At 30.2% G+C, this 23,461-nt stretch overlaps 1 protein-coding gene across 1 annotated transcript in view; it reads left to right on the forward strand.

Annotated features, from left to right (window-relative positions):
- LOC107454829 (spectrin beta chain) overlaps positions 1–23,461 on the forward strand; it is a 179,768-nt gene that overhangs the window by 116,288 nt on the left and 40,019 nt on the right. Inside the window, exons 51-66 of the mRNA XM_043050346.2 lie at positions 2,246–2,360; positions 2,882–2,995; positions 4,659–4,780; positions 6,377–6,437; positions 9,058–9,159; positions 9,722–9,910; positions 11,311–11,388; positions 11,490–11,747; positions 12,974–13,258; positions 14,359–14,484; positions 16,309–16,439; positions 17,404–17,590; positions 17,683–17,865; positions 19,599–19,694; positions 19,811–19,945; positions 22,649–22,831. Coding sequence (XP_042906280.1) covers positions 2,246–2,360; positions 2,882–2,995; positions 4,659–4,780; positions 6,377–6,437; positions 9,058–9,159; positions 9,722–9,910; positions 11,311–11,388; positions 11,490–11,747; positions 12,974–13,258; positions 14,359–14,484; positions 16,309–16,439; positions 17,404–17,590; positions 17,683–17,865; positions 19,599–19,694; positions 19,811–19,945; positions 22,649–22,831 — 2,365 coding nt within the window. The remainder of the gene's footprint in view (positions 1–2,245; positions 2,361–2,881; positions 2,996–4,658; positions 4,781–6,376; positions 6,438–9,057; positions 9,160–9,721; positions 9,911–11,310; positions 11,389–11,489; positions 11,748–12,973; positions 13,259–14,358; positions 14,485–16,308; positions 16,440–17,403; positions 17,591–17,682; positions 17,866–19,598; positions 19,695–19,810; positions 19,946–22,648; positions 22,832–23,461) is intronic.

Consider the following 23,461-nt stretch of genomic DNA (forward strand, 5'->3'; position numbering starts at 1 on the left):
AGCTTTGAATGAGCCGTGATGGTTCAGATGATAGAGCGTTCGCCTTCCAATGAGGAGATCCGGGCTCGAATCCCAGTCGATATGAATTCCGCATCTGGCTTGGATCATGGGTTAGAGTCCCCTTATCGTCAGGCAAACAGTGGGAGGTTCTTGTGGCCTTCCTCTCCATGTAGCGCAAATGCGGGTTAGCTCCATCAAAAAGTCCTCCACAAAGGCGAATTTCCCCCAATACTCGATCCAGGAGTTCCCTTGTCTTCCGGATTGGGTTCAAAATTACAAGGCTATGGAGATGAACATTAGTAGTAGTAAACCCATTAAATTGGCTCGGCTGTTCAACGACGGTTAAAAAAAAGTAGCTTTAATTGGGGCCAGGATAGCCTGCTTGGTAGGCCAATAGGCTTCCATCTAAGGGGTCATGGGTTCGATTACCGCCGGCCGAATACTCCTCGTGTAATAAATGATGACTGGTGCACGTTAAATTTGTAGAGTCACAACGTTCTCTTTTCTCCCATAACAAATCATACATCTTTGGGACCTGATCCAGGAGTTCCCTTGTCTTCCAGATTAGTCCAAAACTACAAGGTTACGGAGTTGAACAATTGTAGTCGTAAACCCAAAATCGGATCAGCTGTTTTAAAATGGCTTTAATATGATTGATTGCAAATCTGCAATTGGTTTCCTCTCCAAATTACAGTTTTCTTAAATATCTTTTGTCGAAATGTACAAGATGAAAAGCTTTGTATATAACAGGAGCTGCGTAAATGTTGCCGCAAACTTCTGTGTTAGTTAAAGCACATCATTAGGAATAAAATTGCATTGGAACTCATGCATAAATGTCGTCATATGCCCCTAGGTGTGCTTTCCCTATTATGTGCTGCTACTTTTTGAGCTTTTGAACAGGTCATAATAGATCCTTAGCCACGTACGCGTACATTTCCGAACATGATATCACATGCAATTTCAATCCTGATGATTTGCCCGAACTCCCTGAAAAGTTCGCCGCAGCATTTACGTGACCCCCTAATAGCGTTTTTAAACTTCTTAACTATATAAACCTATATAACGTTTTCAAACTTGTACATTTCGGTAAAAAATAGATTGAAAATGTCTTTTCAAAAAAATACGAAGCTTTAGGAGCAAAACTAATTTTAAATTTGAATTTCACACACCTAAATTAAGTGCCGATCAAGTAATTTTATAAAAGCAATAAAAACTTTGTAACATCGAATAATCATTCAAATATTTGTTTTCTCATCAAAAACTCTTTATAGCCATACTATAACGTTTTTTCTCAAAATTATTTGAGTAATTAATTTAGTGAATATAATTTAATAAAAAAATGCTTTGTTATGTATTGTTTAAATTTAATCTACAATTAAGTTTAAATTTAAAAATAAAATCGTAATAATTCAAGCAGAAATATGAAACTTTAACAGTTTTCAAAACATTTCCGCTATTGCATTTTCTTTTTAGCTGTGTGTTTTTCATTACGCGTGTAATTTTTTTCAAAACAAAGACTTATATTTTATTTTGTGTACACATGTAACCGGGCCAAGTCAAAAGAGCATAAATAAAGGAATACATTAATTTAATGCGATAATTTTTTAAAATAATAAATTTGACATATGAGCTAAGAGCCTATATAGGAATTTATTAATTAAATTTTACTTTAAGAAAACATTTTCAAAAGTTAAGACAATATGTAGAATGTAAGAATGACTTAATTATATGGAGTGAGAATAAATTAAATAGCAAAATTAAACACTTCTTCTAAAGATTAGTTAGTTTTTCTTTCAATAGCATTAAAATAAAATCATGCATTTTGAGGTACCGACTAATAATTCAGCGGAATTTGAAAAAGAAAATTTCTAATATTTTTATTTACAAAGCATCAAGGACACCGGTTAACAGTCAAAACCATCGCATTCGATGCTATATATTTCTCCATCTTGCTCCCTTCATCAAATCCTTTACCCATTTTTCAACTCTATTTAACCATCTTGTTTTAGGTCTTCCTCTTTTCTCTTTCCCTCTGGCGCTTGGACGGTTATTTTAGGTACAAAAAATCTTAGTTTATAATGAAAATATGTTCTGATGGATGACAAAAATCATAATCAATTGTTTTTATATAATGCACTATCTTTTCTGAATGCATACATGAAAATTAAAATTTTAAGATAATTAATTTATTTTCTTCTATGAAAATGATTTCGTTTTGCCAAACGAAATTATCATTTCTTTATAGGTGGATCAGTTTAAAAGAAGATATGTCATTGTACAGGCAAAAGTTAGTAGATGCTGCTCAGGTTCACTCATTTATCAGGGACGTTGATGACACTATTGAAAGAATAAGAGAAAAAGTAACTAAAACTTTGTAACATTGCTTAATTGCTTACATTAATTTCTTAACCTTGTGAAAGGTGTTACGTAATAACCACCCTTAATTCATACTTTTGAATCTTGTTAAAAGTAAAGCAAAAATATGCTCTAGAGTGCATTTTTCCACAATGTTTAAAAAATTATGGGATTTTGGGATCAAAATTTTATTGAAATGTGATACTAGTATATATATATATATATATATATATATAGAAATTAATTTTCGTTCTGAATAACACTATTAAATCCAGTTTTCCCATTTTAAAAGTACTCAAATATTTGATTCAAGTAGTTTACCTGGCATTTGCTAAATGTTTTAGTCACAACATAGAATTTCTAAAGTTATAAATAGTAATGAACTATAAATTAAATTTTAAATTTTGTATACAGTCCATTATGGATTGACTTCATTCTTTAAACATTTGCTTCCAACTGCTGCCATAGTTTTACATAAGTGGTGTTATTTTATTGAAATTATTTTCAGAAAATATTTTTTTTATAGACTCTAGTGCTTTCATCAAGAGAAGAAGCTGAAGAATTAAGTAGTGTACAATCAATGCAGAGAAAAATGGAAGAATTACAGCTAGATCTAACAGTTTTAGAAAAAGAAATAAAAGTAAGATATTGCAATAGTTTTTTTTAAGAACTTTTAAAGATTTTTTTTAAACTTTTGTTTATAATTTTAACAATATATTTAGACTGAGTTTTATTACTCATATTTTATTGATGTTCGAAGTAAGCATTCCTCGAGTTTTAATTCAATTTTAACTAGGTAAATTGTAATTATATCTTTACGTGTAAAGAGCATAAAAAAACGGACCCACCCTGAATATCTTTTAATCTAATGATTTGATTTTTACGTTCTTGGACTCAATCATCATGGTACGATCATGGAACCTCAAATATGCTAATTAATTAGAGCAGACGATATTTTAAGTTGCAAAATTGGACACAAAAACGTCCATGCTCTGAATAAACATGCCTATTTTTCATCAAATTTGGATTTCTGAACTCCAAGATATGGAGGGTAGCAGCAATCGGCGAAATATGGTCCCCATACTTAGGTCAGGAGTTTCCCGTATTTCAGGAGTTATCGTATTTTGCCATATATCTCAAAGACTTTTAAAGCAAATTGAAAACTTTTTGCACACAATTCTAAAATTCATTTGTCTAAAGATAATACTATGCAAAAAATAAATTATAATAAATATTTATTATTTTTCATTTTATTATATAATAATAGTCAAAAAAGTTTTAAATTGTAAGGTATACCATTTTTACATTTTTTTAAAGTATGTGATTTTACATGGCAAAATACGAAATTTGATCGAAACCAGTTGAATAGTTCCTGATAGTTTAAATTTTAAATATACGACTTTTTTACGATCTTTTTGACACGATCTGATCTTTAGATTAAAAGTTATTCAGGGTGGTCCCTTTCTTTGGTGTACAGTATAATAACACTAATAAAGCTTAGAAACCGTTAAATTATTAACTAATCTTATTAGAGCACTTCTTTTTAACTATAGTCTTATTTATTGTATAATAACAATAATAACGTGATGTGAGTACACTGTAAAAAATTTGTATAACTGCTCAAAGCCGTTTTTTTTTTCGTTTTTAATCCTAATCACAAACGGATTAAAATCGTCAGTTGAAATTTTAGTTTTTGCCATGCAGTGCTGCGTTCCGTAATATAACTTGACATTTTCTCCAATTATTTTACGATTATTTTCCATACTTACTTTTATTTTTTAGCAATTGCTTTGTGATTTCAAACATCATGTAAATAAAACTGCTACTTGACTTTTGTCAAATTGATACAATAATGAGCCGAAATTCTTCCTATCACGCGCCTCGCAATGGAATGACCCAGGTTCGAATCCTAGAGATGACTGGCCGATATAAAATATTCATATCTATAGCAAAGACAGATTTACGTCGTAACTTTCACAAAGAAAACTTGTTTCCATACGGTAAATGCCTGGTGGGACATTTTTGCTATTGTTGAAAAAAACTCATTTTGTTTCACAAAAAATCCAGTTTGATTACGGAATTCTTATGTAGTTTTTACGGTAAAAATTTTTTTTTTGTATGACAAAAAGCCGTTGAGGCTATCGATTTACCTATGCAAAATTTACGGGTTAAACAAAAAATCCAGACGCAATTTTAAAACCGTAAATTTTACGGTATTTTTTACAGTGTATAATAACAATAATAAGGCATACCAAGAGTAAAACTGTTAGTTAATCTTATTAGTGATGTTCTTTTTTTTGCAGAAACAAGAGCAAGATGCAAGAATTTTAAGTGAATTGCACGAATTATCATCTTATAAAATAAATGATAAAATGAGTCAAGCTCAGAAGGAATGGGACATCTTACAAAAAGAATTGAAAGAGAAGTATGAAACTTATTATTTATCAGTGTTATCAACAGTGCATCAACAGTGTTATTTATCAATATAACTAGATTTAATATTTAAAAACTAGTTAATTTAATACTCGAGGAATCATTTTGATTTGAAGTACAATCATTTCAAAGAACAAGAAAGAATAAGATAATTACAGATTTTTTTTTAATCCTCGTTTTTCAAAAGGACTGAAAAAAGGGAAAATAATTTAATTATTGTCACACTTTTATTGTCACACTGCTTGTTTTATTTTTAAAAAAATTGCGGTGTATTGCTTAAAAAATGTGATGATTTTTTTGTTTGTGTTAGAGGTTTATAGCAAGAGAATAAATTAAATACTTTTCACCGTTTTATTTCCTCACCGTAACTATTTAAAACATAATAATTGTAAATATCATTTTTAAATATTATTTTTGGTTACAGTGATTAAAATTTTGATTAGAGATAAACTATATTGGTTGATGAAAAAATGATTAATTTCATTTCATTTTCGTAATTCATACCGTGAAGACCATTTTTACCATAGAATATTATACCAGTAGTTTTCACAGTTATATTTAATCTATTAGAGTGAGTCAATGATTTTACAGTAATTATTGCTGCAATAATTATGGCATATCGGATTTTTTGCTCCTTAACGTGTTCTGGTAAAAATGGATTTTAACATAAAAAGGGCCGTACTTTTATCGTAATTTGATCCGGAAGTTTTAACAATGCAAGGAAATGAAGGAAACTTATATTGCCACCCGAAGTAGAGCTCCATTTAAAATTAGAACCCTCTTGCATACCAGAAAAAGTAGGCAGGATAGGGTTTGCATTTCTATTTCAGATTGCTGATCAATACTTACTTTATAAGGCGTAGATTAGAGATAAACAACTTATTATCTTAAAACATTAAAGAAATTAATACATTCAAAAAAATTAAAAGATACAAATTCCGCTTCGGCTAGCACCAACCACAATGCTGACGTAAAATATCCCTAGAGGTAGACGGACCTTGCCGTCAAGCTAACTTTGGGAGGTTTTCGTGGTTTTCCTTTCCATATAACGCAAAGGCTCGTTAATTCCATCAAAAAAGTTCTCCACGAAAGAAAATTATACTTGATACAGGATATGCTTGATAATAAAAAAATACTTGATGCAGAAGTTCTGCTTTCTTCTGGATTGGGTTCAAAATTGCAAGACTACATTAGTAATCATAAACCCAAAATTGGATCGGCTGTTCAATGACGATTATAAAATATAAAATTATGAAATAAAATATATGTATATCAGAAAATATATTTTGTTTCGATAACTGAAATGTTTTTCCCAACTTCAATTAAAAAAAACACCTTTGTGTTTGGTTATGAAAAATTATTGCAGGCACGTTTTTTTCCGTACATAGAAAACGACTCCAAAATTTCAAAGAATTGCCACATAACATTTTAAGTGCCAAAACTAAAAATTTGCAACAACTGCACATTACTATTATACTCATTATTATTTTACCTTATTATATATATCATATTACAACTTATTATACATATTATCTTAACTTTTCTACCAATGTTAAAGAGAAATAATCTTGATATTTTTAATTTACAGAAAACATTATATAGAATTGGCTCACACCAGTCTGAAATATGTAAAAGATGTGAATGATTACGTGAGTATATCTAAAAGAAGAGAGTTATTTCTTGCTACTACTTTTGAAGCTAGATTCTAACACTGGATCTCGCTTGCTATATATATATGGGTGATTCTCACGAAACATGATATTCACTGTCCCTTGCTCCAAGATCTAATACTATAATACTAAAAGAACTTTTTTTAAAAAAAATTAATAAATAGCATTACTGTTAGCCTTTTAAAATGACTTTGCAATAGCATTGACTGTTTTGTATACTTAAAAAATTTAATTGAATATCAAAATTTCATTTTCCAGGCATGTATGTCCCTAACAATATTTTCAATAATAACTAGCTTCAAAACTTCCCATACATTTTTCAAAGTTTAATTTTTTTTATCTTATCCTATGTAAGCATTTCTAGAATATACACAGAGGGTATTGTTTACTAAAACTTCGTTTAAAATAATTTTTTCTGTCAATAATTTGTTTGTCCCATGAAAATCTGTCATTTTCCTGGCTACTTTTATTTAGTGATTTATAACCGAAACAGATAGCGCCAGGAATCAATATCTTATGTTAATAGATTGATTAGATACCCTCCTATCTGAACATGTCTTGTTGCTTGAATAAAGAACAATTTTCTGGCTCAAAATCTATTTCAAAAAATTTTTCAAGGTGAGTAGGTTTTCATGCTGTCATTTTCCTGACTTCTTGAAATCATTAATAACAAAAACTACATAGATTTATCTGAGTTATTTTAAGAAATACTGTTGTTTTCTGCAGAATATAAGCGTCTTCGGCCAAAATATTAAATTAAAGTAAAGTTATATGCCATAAAATGGCGAATTTGTCATTATCCTGGCTTATGAATGCCAGGACATTGAAGTGTTACCAGAAATTCTTTTTAACTCCTAATACTGTAAAGAGGGAAAGCAAATATTAACCTAATACCAAGTTTATGTGTGATTGTAATATGTTTGGATGTAATCAAAGTTATTTATTTATCTAATGAATGATTATTATACACAATTTTATTCTGTACATAGCAGCAACAAAAAATTTTTTGTTTCTTTCTACAGTGGATAAAAAGAATTAGTTTAAGCAGTTTATGGTCCATCTAACATAAAGGCTTAAGTTGAGTTGCTTACTATTAACTTAAAATGACTGTTTTTTAAACTTTTAAGGTAATATGTCATTTTCCTGGCATTCAAGATTTGGTGAATTTCTATTTTATTTTTTTTCTCGAGCAAATGTCAATAAACTACACTGCTGTCTATAAGATATTAATAAGTGTAGCTAAAGAAGTATACAAAAAAATTTTAGATTATTTTGAAGACTTTAAATTTGAAGAAATTTTTTGGTCCGAATTGTCACGCTTCGTGTGAATCACCCATATATGTTACGGTGAATGACCGAAATCTGGAGAATGTCGACTCTCACCGGTGAATGTCAACAATCACATAGTCGCTTTGGTGAATGTCCGAAATATTTGTTATATCCAATTTTATATTAATTTATTCGTTGATATTATGATATTTATTTGATATATTTATATTTATTCTATATTTTAATACTTACTGACGATAGATTAGAAGAAACATCAGTGTGTGGAGTATCGGGCAAATATATACCGGGCAATGGCAATTGACCTTAAAAAAACATCAGTGTAGGGTATACCGGGCAAATGTATACCGGCAGTGGCACTTAACCTTAAAAAACATCAGTGTAGGGTATACCGGACAAATGTATACCGGGAAGTGGCACTTAACCTTAAAAAAACATCAGTGTAAACATATCGGGCAGTGGCACTTCACCTTAAAAAAACATCAGTCTAGGGTATACCGGACAGTGGCACTTAACCTTGAAAAAACATCAGTGTAGGGTATACCGAGCAAATGTATGTCGGTCAAATGTAAATGTATGGCCCGATACTCCAAACACTGATGTTTGAATGTTTAATTAAAATATCGAATAAATGTAATTATATTTACGAATAAATTCATATCAAGTCGAATGTAATAAATATTTCGGACATTCACCAAAGCGATTATGTGATTGTCAACATTCGCCCTATTCTGAAATCATATTTTATCGTTAGTTGTACCAAAATCATTATCAAAGCATTTAGGTAAAAACTAGCCAAAAAATTTTGTGAAAGTTTTTTTTTTTGGAGGTGTAAATTTTATTACATTCTGATAATACGGGCCATAAGTTTTTCCTCAAAGCAGTTTCCTCCGTATTGCTTGATCTGGAAAAGTTAAAGTCACAGTTAGAAAAATCAATTTTTTTTAAAAATTAGTACTCACTATCGTTACATAAGATGTGCATGAAATTAAAAAAAAAAACTTTCAACATCATATAATTCCACAAATGTAGTTCCATTTTAAACTTTATCTACTAAAATACAAGCTTTTTTTTAATTCAGAAAATTGAACTACGTACTCAAGAATTTGGCTGTTATTCTAGCTGATAGGTTTTGAACAGAAGGTACAGAGGAAATTTCAGTTTGTTTTGCACTATTCTGAGTTTTAAAATCATTTTAAATCATTCCTGTTATTTCACAAGCTAAAGCATTTCGTATATTTTAACTCGTAATACAAGTGTATTTTTATACTACTTTGAATTTTCTTCAAATATATCTTAATAAATTTTGTAGCTTAGAATTATAAATGAAATTGTTGCTGAAATTGAATTTGGGGAACTTCCATCAAACAGTAGTGATGCTCAAGAACTGCTAAATATTCATTCCGATATAAAGGCAAGTATTTTATTGTTTTTTTACTTCATTTTTTATTATGTTGCATTTTATTTGATTTTATTGTGTTTAATTTAATTTAATTTAATTTAATTTAATTTAATTTAATTTAATTTAATTTTAATATTATGCATTGAAAACATTTTCAATATTATGCCATGTGAGTTCATTTTTATTTGTGAATAAAATTTTTAATTGTTTTATAAATATCTTAAAACGCATTTATTACTTCATTAACTGTAACGAAATATTTTTACTACATATTCAATCATCATTATCTATTTACTTTTTTAAATAGATAAAAAATTAAATTGGCAAAAATTATTATTGGATATTGTATAAAAACTATTATTGGCACAATATGGTTTTCAGCTACATTGAATAGATTTCCTTTCTTTTTTTTATTAATTTTTATATCTTCTAATACCCGTTTTTACTATTATTTTCATTTTTGAATATATCAAGTCATATTTGCTTTTCACTTTTTATCGAGTTGCAATAAGTTAGTGAAAGCACTTATTATTTGCTTTTAATAACTAAATTATTAATTTGTGTATTTTTTCAGGCGCAAATAACTGTACGTCAACAAGAAATAAACGATCTTCAAGAAAAAGGTCAACAATATTTGCGTCAACCTGGATTAGCCCATGCCGATATAGAGAAATGCATGCAATCACTGCAAGAGACCAGCTACAATTTAGATAATGTTTGGCATAATCGGTATACAGATCTCATGCAATGCAGAGATCAGCAGGTAATAGAATTTAAATGATATTAATATTTCCTGCACTTGTCTAATATCTTACTGGAAGCTAAATCTGAAATAATGCCCAAATATTCTTTATTTTATGTTAAATCAACAACTCCGAGATGTAAAAGTCGAGCTGAGTTGAAATTATTCGTGAGGTCCTCGGACCGCATTCGGTAATTTTTTTTCTAAGTTGAGTTACTGATTGTTAAAATAATTTACATTGCATTAACGGCGATGAATGAGAAAGTCTTCGCACCTTGATGCGCAAGTAAGCTGCTCAGAAAACCTAAAAAATTGATTAGTTTGCGCATTAGGTGAGTTTTGCTTGTGAAACAAATAAAATATTGACCAGAAATTAATATTTTAAAATCTATTTCTTTTTAGACAGAAATTTATTTTTCCCTTTCTTTGTTAGCTATTAAATATCAAACAATGACGTGTATAAAATATTGAGGTAAAACATTTTTCTTCCACAAACTTTGAAAGAAGTTGGTTTATAATCATTTTTAAGCAGCATAATCATGTAATGATTTATGGTTTTCTGACTAAACCGTCATAAATAAATGTAAATATGCCTACACTGTAAGAAATTCCTGATCAAGTTACGGTATAAAGTATCGGCCCTTTGTGTGCATCATCCATAAAATCAATTTTATCGTCGAATCCTTTTTTAGCATATAATATTGTACCCTAATTTTTACATTAATGCTTGTTTAATTTGAGTGATTCAGTGATTTTACGGTAATTATTACCGTAAAAATTATTAACTGTCCTGCTAATATCCTGAAGCCTTTCTGCAGTCAGTGGTTAATACAAACACTGGCTGTGACCTTAGGACCCATAATGGAAAACAAAATAAGAATATAATACAATACCTCAAAATAAAATTGTATATTCAGAGAAGCACAATTTAAACGAAAATAAGTTAAAAGTACACTGAAAAATACACGTGTACATATATATAATCAACGAAGAGAAAGTTACAGTTAAAATAACCTAAATATATACAAAAAATATATATATATATGTAGCCCAAACCTGAAGAAATACTGTTTGTGCTAACATGCGTATCTTTTATATTTGTATGGTTTTTATTTAAATTCTCACATTTTTTTTTAAATGGTCAACAATATTTTATTCTGAATTTTACAATAATTATTACCAAGTGTTTCGGTAAAAATTACCGAGCTTCTCGATGTTCACCTAGATCCTGAAACAACGTAACTTTTACTATATTCTGGTAGTTTTTTATCTTTTTTTTTAGTGTGTTTAAATTTGGTAGTTGTGGAACAACCAGTATACACTCTAAATAAATACACTTTTTTAACCCATTTTATAAATTTACATCCTTCGTATAAATTTTTTTAATCCTTTTTTTTATTTATTATTGTAACTTCTTTCAGCTTTTCTTAGAAAAAACCAAACAAATCGAAAACTGGTTGTCTGTGAAAGAAGCTTTCTTAGCAAATCAAGATATTGGAGTATGTCATTTACCTTTTATCACACTTTTAAAATGTACTTAATTTGAAAAAGAAAATTGAATACAACTACATTAATGCCCTTATTGTTTTTCAATGATTAGGACTCCATGTCCAGTGTTGAAGCTCTTATACGTAAGCATGAAAATTTTGAGGAAACGTGTACAGCTAATTTCGAAAAAATACGAGAAATAGAATTGATGGCTAGAGATTTAAGAGATCATCATAATTATGAACAAATTGAAGCGCAATGTGATGAGATATGTCGGAGAAGAGACACTTTGCAAGAAAATTGCAAGCGTCGTAAGAAAATCCTTGAAGACGCTAAGACTCTGCAGAAATTTCTTCTGGATATGTATGAGGTATGTTACTGGATAATAATAAATTTCAAAACCAAACCTTATATATTTAATTATTTATCGAACAATTTAAATAAGTACGAAAAAAACAAACTTATAAGTAATTTTCATCAAATTGATAAGAAAAAAAATATTAGAAAAGTATGTCTCATCAACATGGATGACTTGGGGCATTTTGTTTTACAAAGCTTGAAGTCTGGGATCAGTTAAGGCTTTAGTAAACTTCTGAAATAGCCAGTTTCATTAGTATTTAGTTCAAAATCAATTTTTTCTAATCAATTTGCTCCTCCTATACTTCTCTCTAATCTCCTTCAATAATTTTAATCGAAACAACTTCTTCCCAATGTCAATTTTTTTTTTAAAATTTGTTTAAACATTTCAACAAAAAAAAATTTTTTTTGAAGAAAATGCTTCATAACCAAATAAAATATATGAATAGGAAATATAAATTAAGAGTATTTTTTTTAAATGTTATTTCTATATTTAATGAAATTTATTTATTTATGAAAAAAAAAAGCTTCAACCACAAAATGAGGCAGGTACCATTAGTCTACAAATGAGGCAAGTAACATTAGTGACAAATGAGACAGGTACCATTAGTGACAAATTTAGCTAATTAAAATTGAATAATACAAAAAAAGATCGACACAAAATATTTTTTAAAAAAACTGTAATTTTAAGAGAAGTCTGCAGGCATTTTTCAAAATTGCTAAAATCGACTTTTTTCAATATACCTTTCTTAAGCATATAAATAAGATATTGCTTCAGTTTTTTTTGGCAGAATATTTACATAAGCATGTTTACATTATGATAACTGTTAATACATATATTTGGCAACAAAAAAAATTTAAAAAAATTATGAACTATGAACTTTTAACTTTTAAAAAAGTATCATCAAAAATCTTTCATAACTCAGAAAATATTCCTGCAAACGCTTAAACATGATCACAGCATACAACTGACGTAATCTCAAATATCTCCAAAAAATTTCAAAGCGATAGCATAAGTAGTTTTTTAGAAAAGGTAAACAGAAAAAGGTCAGTTTCAGCATTATTTATATATGTATCTATCACTTTTTGTTTCCGAGATTTTTAATTTTTAAATAAATCAGTTCTTCGATGGACACCCTATAATAATTGTTGGCTAAATTGTTTCATTGAATGAATCTCAAAATAAATTACTTTTCGAAAAAAAGACATGTTTAATTGTTTCATATTTTCTTTTTTCAGATTACGCATTGGATGGATGAAAAAATCCGCGTTGCTTCAGATGATTCTTATAGAGACTTAACTAACCTTTTAAGTAAAACCCAAAAACATATGGCTTTTGAAGCTGAAATAATGGCCAATCATAGCCGTGTTGTTGATTTCACCAAACAAGCTGAAAAACTAATTCAAGAAAACCACTTTGCCTCGACCGAGATTAAACAACATGCAGAAAATGTTGAAAACCAATGGGAACAGTTGTTGAATGCATCTAATTTAAGAAAAGAAAAACTTATGGAAGCGTCAGATGTAAGATTCTAAATTCATATTTTAAGGTATTCTACTGCCGACCGGCCTGTGTAGGGGGCAGTAAACTGTCTTTGCATCAGAAAGGTCCTGGTTTCGAATCCCGGGCAAGGCATGGATGTTTCTTTCTCTCTCTCTGTGTGTTCTATGTCCTTTCTCCTTTGTGTGTGAATGTGACCCGCCCTATAAGAGGGTTGTGGTTGTGTGAATGGCGGGGCAGAAGTCGAATTTCTGGCCATAGATGGCGCCACTGAAGAACAGGAACAATCGCACGCCCACTGCCTAAACAGGCATACGACAAAAAAAAAAAAAGGCATTCTACAGGGTTAAAAATGGGCAATTTTGACGAAAATTTTGAATTTTTTTTACATAGTCTATATTTAAACTTTTACTTACTAGCATACTAAATCTCTTCAAATTGACGATGAGTGTTAGGATTTGAATTATTTAATTAATTTAAAATAAATTGTTTATTATTTTCGGTGATTACATACTTTAAATACATTTACAGAGAAACGCTGATTTTGGAAAAAACTTTTAACCCTAACACACATTACAAATAAACCTTATTATAGAATCCTTTGAATAGAATAGATTTTGTATAATATTAATAATGTTTTGTTAAAATCTAAGTGTGAATTTTTTACTTTTATCATGCTTTAAGTAACAATATTTAGAATATTTCTTTAAAAAATCAATATTTAGTAATATATTTAGTTCTATTTCATTACGCATTTGAAAATTTTTTAAGACTTTAATATAAAACTCAGATAATTATATTATTGATTGATAAAAAATATTTTGATACCCATGCATTACAATTAGTTATATTACAATTAAAATTAACTGTTAGCTTGACATGAAAAATTTCCTGTTTTTATACTCAAGTTTGCCCTTATAAGATATTTTATAAACTTTTAAAGATATTTTATAAACTTATAAAGTTTACTTCAGAGATATAATTTTTGGACCCCTGCTTTCAAAAAAAAATTTAAATTTTAAGTAAAGCTGTTTTTTTAAAAAAACTTTGTACCGAATCCAGTCGGATACCTTAAATTCAATAATTTTGAAAGGTTTTGCATCTAAAACAATGATATTTTCAGGCTTTACAATTCACAAGAAAGTTAGAAGATGTTCACTATTGGCTGGAAGAAGCTGAAGGTCAAATATTGTTTGAAGATTATGATGCAAATTACGATTCACTTCAACAACAGCTACATCAAATTCAGGTACGGTGTAATCGAATAATTAACAATAATTATGTAAATTTAGAAATTCATGTGACTAACTAATTGGCAATTGCTAATATTTTCTAGCAAAGAAGCCATAACCGATCTACACTATCTAGCCATTAATGACCGGACACCCCTTGAAAGGCAGGTGGACTCGTCCTGGTGGAATAAATACGCAACCTGTGGTGGGGGGAAGACCATTCGCAAGCAGGCGACGGCCATACGAGCGTTAACAGTGAAAATGAGTGGACGGTGAGAGCTGAATGAGGCGGAAAAGGGCATGATCATAGGCTCCCACCGATTTGGTAATTCCATACATGCCATCTCCGACAAGTTTCAGATACATCGGTCAATAGTTGGTGACGTCGTGTTGAAATGGGAACGAGAGGGAGTGATAAAACCGCAGTCCCGACCCGGCAACCCCAAAATAATGTCTTACAGGGATCGACGATCTCTTCGACGTGCAGTGAAGGCAAACCGACAAATGTCGTTGGACACTGTCGCTACCAGCATCCGGGCTGCATCTGGCAGTGTTGCCAATACACGTACCATTCATCGGGAGCTGATTGCACAAGGATTCCATGGACGAGCAGCAGCACATAAGCCAAACATCTCTCCATCAAACGCCCGCCACCGATTTCAGTGTTGCAGAGCACGTCGCCAGTGGACAGTAGAGCAATGGAAAAGCGTTATGTGGAGTGATGAGTCACGCTACATGTTGTGGCACTCTGATGGACGGGTGTGGACCTGGCGAATGCCCGGAGAACGGTACCTACCGGAGTGCATTGTCCCCACTGTGAAGTTCGGCGGTGGAGGAATTATGGTGTGGTCCTGTTTCTCATGGTTTGGCCTTGGACCCTTGGTGTTAGTGCGTGGAACCCTGAACGCAGAAGGGTATAGAGACATCCTGGACAATTCGGCGCTTCCCACCCTGTGGCAACAGTTCGGTAATGGCCCGTTTGTGTTTCAACACGATAACGCTGCCATTCATAAAGCACATGCCATCACGGACTGGTTTGATGAAATGGGGGTGCAAGAGCTTGACTGGCCATCCCAAAGTCCCGACATCAATCCAATTGAGCATCTCTGGGATGAGTTGGAGCGCCGGTTGAGGGCCAGACCACAACGCCCCAAAACCACCACTCAACTCTTCGCCATGTTACAGGAGGAATGGCGGGCAATACCTGCCGCCGTGTACCAACACCTAGTGGATAGCCTTCCTAGAAGGGTTAAAGCTGTGATTCGGGCGCGTGGCGGCCCTACGCCCTACTGACTTGATACTAGCACCTCATGTATCCGAAATGAGAGGTGTCCGGTCATTAATGGCCAGATAGTGTACCTTCTTTTGGCGAAATTCCGATTTAATAGATTAAGTTCTTTAGTAGTTGCAAACAAATTAATCAGAGGAATGCTTCCAAACGTTTTGTAAATAATTATTGTGAATAATGAAATGAGTTTTTTCACCATTTAATCAATAATAGTATAAAACTTAGACATTACAAGCAGATGAATTCAAAAGTCTTGAGCGGCATCTTGTCTAAAATGCATATCTTTTTCGTATTTTTTTTCAATGTTTTGGCATTTGAAAAAGAAGTTTATAAATAATATTTTTTTCACTGATTTGTTTTTGGAATAATTTCATAAAAATGAAAAATAAAATAAATAATGGAATGTTTATTCAATGTAAATATAATTACAGGTCTTATTGGTTAAAAAATAATCCCTACTTACGGAACCCCTGTGATTCTTCAAAGGAACTCCTAGGTTCCATAGAGTAATTTTGTGAACTATTGCTTCAATGCTCCTTTTTTTCATTTTTAGGAACTACAAAGAGAAGCCGAAGAGAATTCCGATACTCTTCGATATTTAGGAGAAGTTTCAGAGGAATTTCAGCAAGCAAATCACTTTTCTAAAGATAACATTGCATTTGAACTAAAGGAAGCTATTCAGAGGTAAAATGTTTTGGTAGTAATTAGAAAAAATAGTATTTGACAGCTCGATATAGTGTTTAATTCCATTTTCAGCTTTGTTTTTTTTTTCGGAAATATTATTTTCTATTTTTATTGTAATAGTAAACCAAAAACAACATTTTATAATACTTTTAAAATTTGGTAGCATTTCCTTTCATAAAACTGCAAGATTTCTTTCTTTTTAAGCAAACATTAAAGTCTCACACTAACTTTTATAGGTTTTCAATCTAAATTTGATTTTTAAAATTTTACTTATTTGTAGTTACGAATATATTAAGCCTTAAACTTGTCTACCAGTTCAAATTTCTTGGTGTTCGTTTGAGAATTAAAAATGTGTTTCAATGTTTAGAGAATATAAAATATATCTGAAAGTATTCCCTTATTTAAGAAGTATTCCCCCTAACTCTGTATCACGCAATAAAGGAACGTTTCTTAAACTAACGCATGTAGCTCCCCGTTGCGCTAAAAAGTTTAATTACTAGTTGGATTATAATTTTATCGTTTTCTTTTGTTATTTATATTTTAATTTATGAAAACTAATTTTATCGTTTCGACATTATATGGATATTATCTTTTGGTACTTTGTTTTATTTAAATATGAAGTGCTTGAGTGATTTTTATGGATTTCTAGTGGCGAAATAAACAAATGCACTTTTTTCGTCGCGCCACATATAGTTGCATAAAATGTTTGTGTAGCTATATGTGGCTGCGAAAAAATACAATTAAGTCCTCCGTTAATAATAAACGAAATCACTTTACGAACAACCCAATTTGATTAGGTTACAGATTAATTAAGCATTCTATGTTTATATGACATCAACAATAAGTTTTACAGTTTATAATTGTATGCTATTAAATTTCTCATGTTGGTATATTTTGACAATGCCTTTACAGGAAGATAAAAAGTTTTTAAGTTTTTTTATCTACTAACAATTTTATTTTTTAGATATCGTTCTGTGGAGAATGGTCTACATGAGAAAAGTATAGATTTAGAAGGTGCTCTTTGGCTGTCTGAGCTGGAGAAAGATATTAATGACGAACTTTCTTGGATTGAAGAAAACATAAAGTTATGCGAATCGGACGAATACTACGATGATATCATGACCATTCAAGCTTTTCAGAAAAATTTACAGGTCTGATTCGAAGCTGATATAATCTCATTCATTTAATATGGAATAAAAATTACTGTAACTAATCATTATCTTTTTCTTGTTGTTGTTTTAAGGCCTTGGAGACAGAGATAATATCTCGAGAGCCTCTCATATCATCAGTTGTAGAACGTGGTCGAAGAGCTAAGGGTGAGGCAGCTGAAGAAAAGGTGAACCAATTAGAACAACGCTTCCAAGTTCTGAAAGATGCAGCTAGTTTACGAAGACTAAGATTGGCCGATGCCCTTGAAGCACAAAAGGTTGATTAATTTACTTTATGGCTATTAAAAAAAATTTGATAAAATTATATATTATTCTTACAAAATCAAGGGCTAGAGTTAAGTTTCTCGAATTTATATAACACAAATTTCATTCCTTAATAAAGCTTAATTTTATTTCTATATGTTACATTAAATTTATCACAACGATACAGATGGAGCCATTATGGATAAGGAGATAGAGCGCTCGCCTTTCGGTGAGACAACCCAGGCCCGGGTTCAAATCTCAGCCGCTCCCGATCGATACGAATTCAGCTCCCGGCTCGCACCGACCACAGTGCTGACGTAAAATATCCTCAGTGGAAAATGAGCCATGGGTTAAAATCCTTCTGCCATCGGGCTAACCGTGAAAAGTTTATTGAAGTTGTCCTCACCGTATGACGCACATGCGTGTTAAAAGTCGCGGTGACTGTGGAGATAGATCGATCGCCTACCAATGAGGTGAAACAGGTTCGAATCGCAGCGTTGACTAGACGATACGAATTCTGCTTCTGGCACGCCCCAACCACAGTGCTGACATAAGAATCTCCTGAGTGGTAGACGGATCATGGGGTAGAATTCTTTTGCCATCGGACTAACCGTGGGAGATTTTCGTGTTTTTCCTCATCAAAAAGTTATTTCATAAAAAAGTCCTCCTCGAAGGCTAGACCCCAATGCTTGATCCAGAGAGTTCCTTGTCCTCTGGGGGAGTTTCAAAATTCCAAGGCTACCAAGAGTTAGCCGTTCAACGTGGGTTATAAAATAAATAAAAGTATGAAAATGAATAATGATAGCTATAAACCCATAAATGGGTAGTTGGTTCAACGCTGTTTTAAAAATGAAATACATAAAATATTAAAATTAAATAAAGCAACGTTATATTAAAATGGTTGTAAATCAAATTGTTTAATTTTCTTTACCTATACTGTTATTAAAATTATAATCATCTCATGAGCTATAAAATTACTTTCAATATATAAAATGTACGTGTTGAAACAAAAATACGCATAATTACGCATAACATAATAAGGAATGCCTGACATAATAAAGAAAATATAACATAACAAGGGAAATGTGACATAATAAAGAAATAACTGAAATTTTGAGAAAAAGTAATATTCATTTTAAAGATAACAAAGTTTTAAAGATATTAAAAAAGATAAGTTACTTTATAATTTTTATTTAACTTTCTTTATTCAATGTAATAATAATATTGTTTCAAAAGGTCTGAATTACGATTTAATTAACAAAATATTTCGGAGAATTTTATTTCAAATAATAAAACATTATACGAGACCTCACAATTTCAGACCCTAGTTTGAGCAATATATATGCTAGTAATAAAATTTTCTTTCCTTTAATTATCTAAATTTGGTCAGAATTATGTTTTAAAATCCTTACCTGGCAATAAAACTAATTAGAAATTTAATTCAATTAATGGATTCTAAAGAGTTCTTATTTGCAAATCGATGATATGAGTGTAGAATTCTCGATGTAAAATTTTTTAAAATTACGATGGTTCTAATCAAGTATGATAAATTTAATTAGATCATAAATGTGGTAAAGACTAAATTATTTTACCGATTATAATATAGTTTTTAGAATTCACTATACGAAATAGCAATTTTAATTCAAAATGGTTCTAATCCAAGTATAAGGTATTTAATTATATCATAAATGTAGTAATGTCTAATGTATTTAACCGATTATAAGATAATTTTATTTTTCTTATCTAGTACTTCTTTGAAGCAAATCAAGCGGAAATATGGGTTAAGGAAAAATTATCTCAAGTTATTGGTTATAACATTGAGCCAGACGTATACTCTGTGCAGGTAAAACAAAATTATTTTAATCAAATAATTTTTAAAGGAGTTGATATTATTAGTATGAAATAGATTAAGTATACAAATGTCTTTTTAATTACTCTTTAATTAATGATTTTTTTCAGGCTATACAGAAAAAGCTGAATGCAGTTGATGCAGCATCTGCTGCATTTCGAAGTACCATACAAAATTTAGAAGATATCAGCGCCAGCTTAATTGCAAGAAACCATTTTGATTGCGAGAACATCCAGAAAAAGCAGGTTGTTTAGAATTTAAAATTGATTATCATTTAAAGTTGTCTTACTTATGGGTTTATTTTCTGTTTCGTTAATGGGTAGAATTCTGCGTATCCCACAAAGCATGCAGAATAGTAAAAGATAGTACCAATAAAAATGCATAAATTTGCATCTTTACTGATTAAACAAATCTTATTTCTTCGGAATGTTTAAGTTTGATTGAAGAGAGGACATAACTAGATTATAGTAAACTAACAAAAATCATTAAAAATGCACCAAATATTTAATCAAATTTAATAAAACCTGTCACCCAGTTTTTTCATTGAAAAAATAGACGTCAACAAATGTGTGCAGTCTAGTATTTGCCATTTTGAGCATTATTCCATATATGATCTCTCATAAAGAGTTCGAAGATCCTTGATCAACGTAGCTTCAAATATGGTATAATTTCTCCTTTTCAGGCCCCAATATCAGATTTCCATATGAGATCTCTCATAAAGAATTCAAAGATCCTTGATCAACGTAGCTTCAAATATGGTATAATTTCTTCTTTTCATGCACCAATTTTAGATTTCCATATAAGACCTCTCATAAAGAATTTAAAGATTATTAATCAACGTAGCTTCAAATATGGTATAATTTCTCCTCTTCAGGCATCAGCCTTAGACTTCCTTATGAGATCTCTCATAAAGAATTCAAAGATCCTTGATCAACGCAGCTTCAAATATGGTATAATGTCTTCTTTTCATGCACCAATTTCAGATTTTCATATAAGATCTCTCATAAAGAATTCAAAGATCCTTGATCAACGTAGCTTCAAATATCGTACAATTTCTCCTTTTCAGGCACCAATTTTAGACTTCCATATAATATCTCTCATAAACAATTCAAAGACTCTTGATCAACGTAGCTTCAAATATGGTATAATTTCTCCTTTTCAGGCATCAGCTTTAGATTTCCATATAAGATCTCTCATAAAGAGTTTAAACAAGAGTGCATCTTTAGATGTAATATAATTTCTCTTTTTCATGCACCGTTTTTAACATGTTATTATGAATTTAGAACCAAATACATAAATCCCAAATTAAACTTTTTTTAAAAAAGGTTTGAATTATTAAAAATTATATTTTTAATTTTGCAAACCATTTGGGATTCGCTATACTACATGACATTTTTTCAATATTTAAATTATAGAGATTTCTATAACTGTATTAATGTGTTCACTAAAAACATACCGATCAGCATAAAAATATTCTTATTACCTTTTTTTAAAATTATTTTTATTGAACTGTTTATAAATTACGTTAATACAAATTTTGATAAGTTCTTATGATAGAATTTCGCATCGCGTATTGGAAGCCTTTTTCCAGACAATTACTTTAATCATTCAATTTGTCACTAAAATATAAATAAATCTTTATGAAGCCTTAGGAAATTTATATTACAATAAAAAATGAATTAATAAATCAAAATTATTCCAATATACTTAAAAAGATATAGAGGTCTATTTAAGCTGGCTTGAAATCTTGTTATACATAATATTAATCATCGAAAAATTAAATAGATATATTAATTTTTTAAAAATCTATTTAAGCTAATTTTAAGTCTGGCAGTAACATAATTAATCATAAAAAATGGTCATATAAGTAACATAATTAGCAAAACATAATTAATAATCGAAAAAGTTACCAAAATCATGCATTGAAGACCTTTTACTGATAGTTAAATTAAACATTCAATTAGTCACTAAAATATAAATCAGTCTTTATGAAATCTTTTAAAATTTATATTACAATAAAAAAATGCATTAATTTTCAAAACTATTCTAGTATAAATTTATATATATACTTTGAGATCTATTTAAATTAGTTTGTAGTCTTGTAAAATGTAATATCAATCTTCAGAAAATAAAGTAGATATGCTTATCTATTAAAAATATATTTAAACTAATTTAAAGTCAGGCAAACGATAACACTGGGGAATAAATTTTTTGTTGCATTTTTAAAAATACGTGATCTTACCTAATTCGAGTATTGGGTTCTTAAATCTGAAACTAGCTTTGTTCCTAAGGCCACAGATTTTTTTAAATGACATTTTTAGTCTACTTTTTTGTCAAAATGTGCGAGATTAAAAACGTTATTTATAACTGGGGATCACGTAAATTTTGCGATAATTTTCTGAGGGATATAGGGCACATGATCAAAAGTGAAAGTGCTTAGGAACTCATGCCCAGAAATGTCATCGTACGCGGCTAGAGGCACTTTTCTATCATGATATGTTCCAGAAGCCCACAATGGAACACCTCATAATAGGAAAGCGCCTGATAACATTAAGGGCTCCTATGCAAATTTAACCCCAATGATGTGCTTTAACTCCACTAAAAGTTAGTCACTATATTTACGCGACTCCCTGTTCTGCATAACGTTTTAAAAGTTGTACATTTTAACAAAGAATAGACCAGAAATGCTATTTAAGAAAGCTGCAGTTTGGGGAGAAAATCCGTTTGTAGATTTAAAATCAGCAGCATGAAAATAATCATGTAACAGGAAACCAAACAAGCAAATTATTTTCTATCTGAATAGTCATCAAAAAATATAATAGATAGATTATGTTATTTAAAATACATTAAGCTATTTTATTTTCATTTTAAATAATGAATTTCATACTTGCAATCGAACATGAACACCACAAATACAAATTTATTATAAATTATTTTCATAATTCTAGGACGAAGTGACTGACCACTTTGAAGAATTACGAAGGAACATATTAAAGAAAACAGCTGTATTGAAAGAAAAAGAAGAATATTTCTTATATGAGAAAGAAGTCAAACACCTAATAGCTCAACTAAAAGCAATGTCTGGTTCTGCCACTTTATCAGAACTAGGAAGAGATGTCGAACATGTTGAGGTAAAACATAATCAAAAGCTTTTTTTAGCTACCTCTTGGGTGACTTAATAAAAGTTAAATGACAAATTTTAAGTTTATTTTCTTTCAAAATTAATCAGAAGTTAAAAGAAAATGCTCAAAGAATCCCACTTCTATGGAAAATGGTCCTTTGAACTAAAAATGAAAAAATAGTACTATATTTTTAAAGATACAAAGTGCGATTTTCATTTTTCAAATGCAGTTCATTTGAAAAGTTTTATAAATTTCACCGCAGTTTAATAAAAATAAAAATAAATAAGTAACTATTAAACGATAAAATGAAACTAATAAAATTATCGAAACCAATCTGATTATATGTTTGCTTGATATACTGATCCACTTGCTTGATGCTTTGATTGATGTACAGTGCACCAAAAAAACGGACCATCCTGAATAACTTTTGATCTAATGATCGGATCTTCACGAAAATAAGGTTTTGATTATAGACTAATCTTTCTTTTTTTTTTCCTCCTTTTTTTGATGAACCATTTATATTTACAGTAGCAAGACTTTTAAAATATATATATATATATATAGTAAAAACACGGAAAATAAAAGATATACTCTTTTCATCAGCCCACACGATTATATCCGCAAAAAAGAATGCTTTCT

This window comes from Parasteatoda tepidariorum, chromosome X2, assembly GCF_043381705.1.
Source record: "Parasteatoda tepidariorum isolate YZ-2023 chromosome X2, CAS_Ptep_4.0, whole genome shotgun sequence".
Classification (NCBI taxonomy): domain Eukaryota; kingdom Metazoa; phylum Arthropoda; class Arachnida; order Araneae; family Theridiidae; genus Parasteatoda; species Parasteatoda tepidariorum.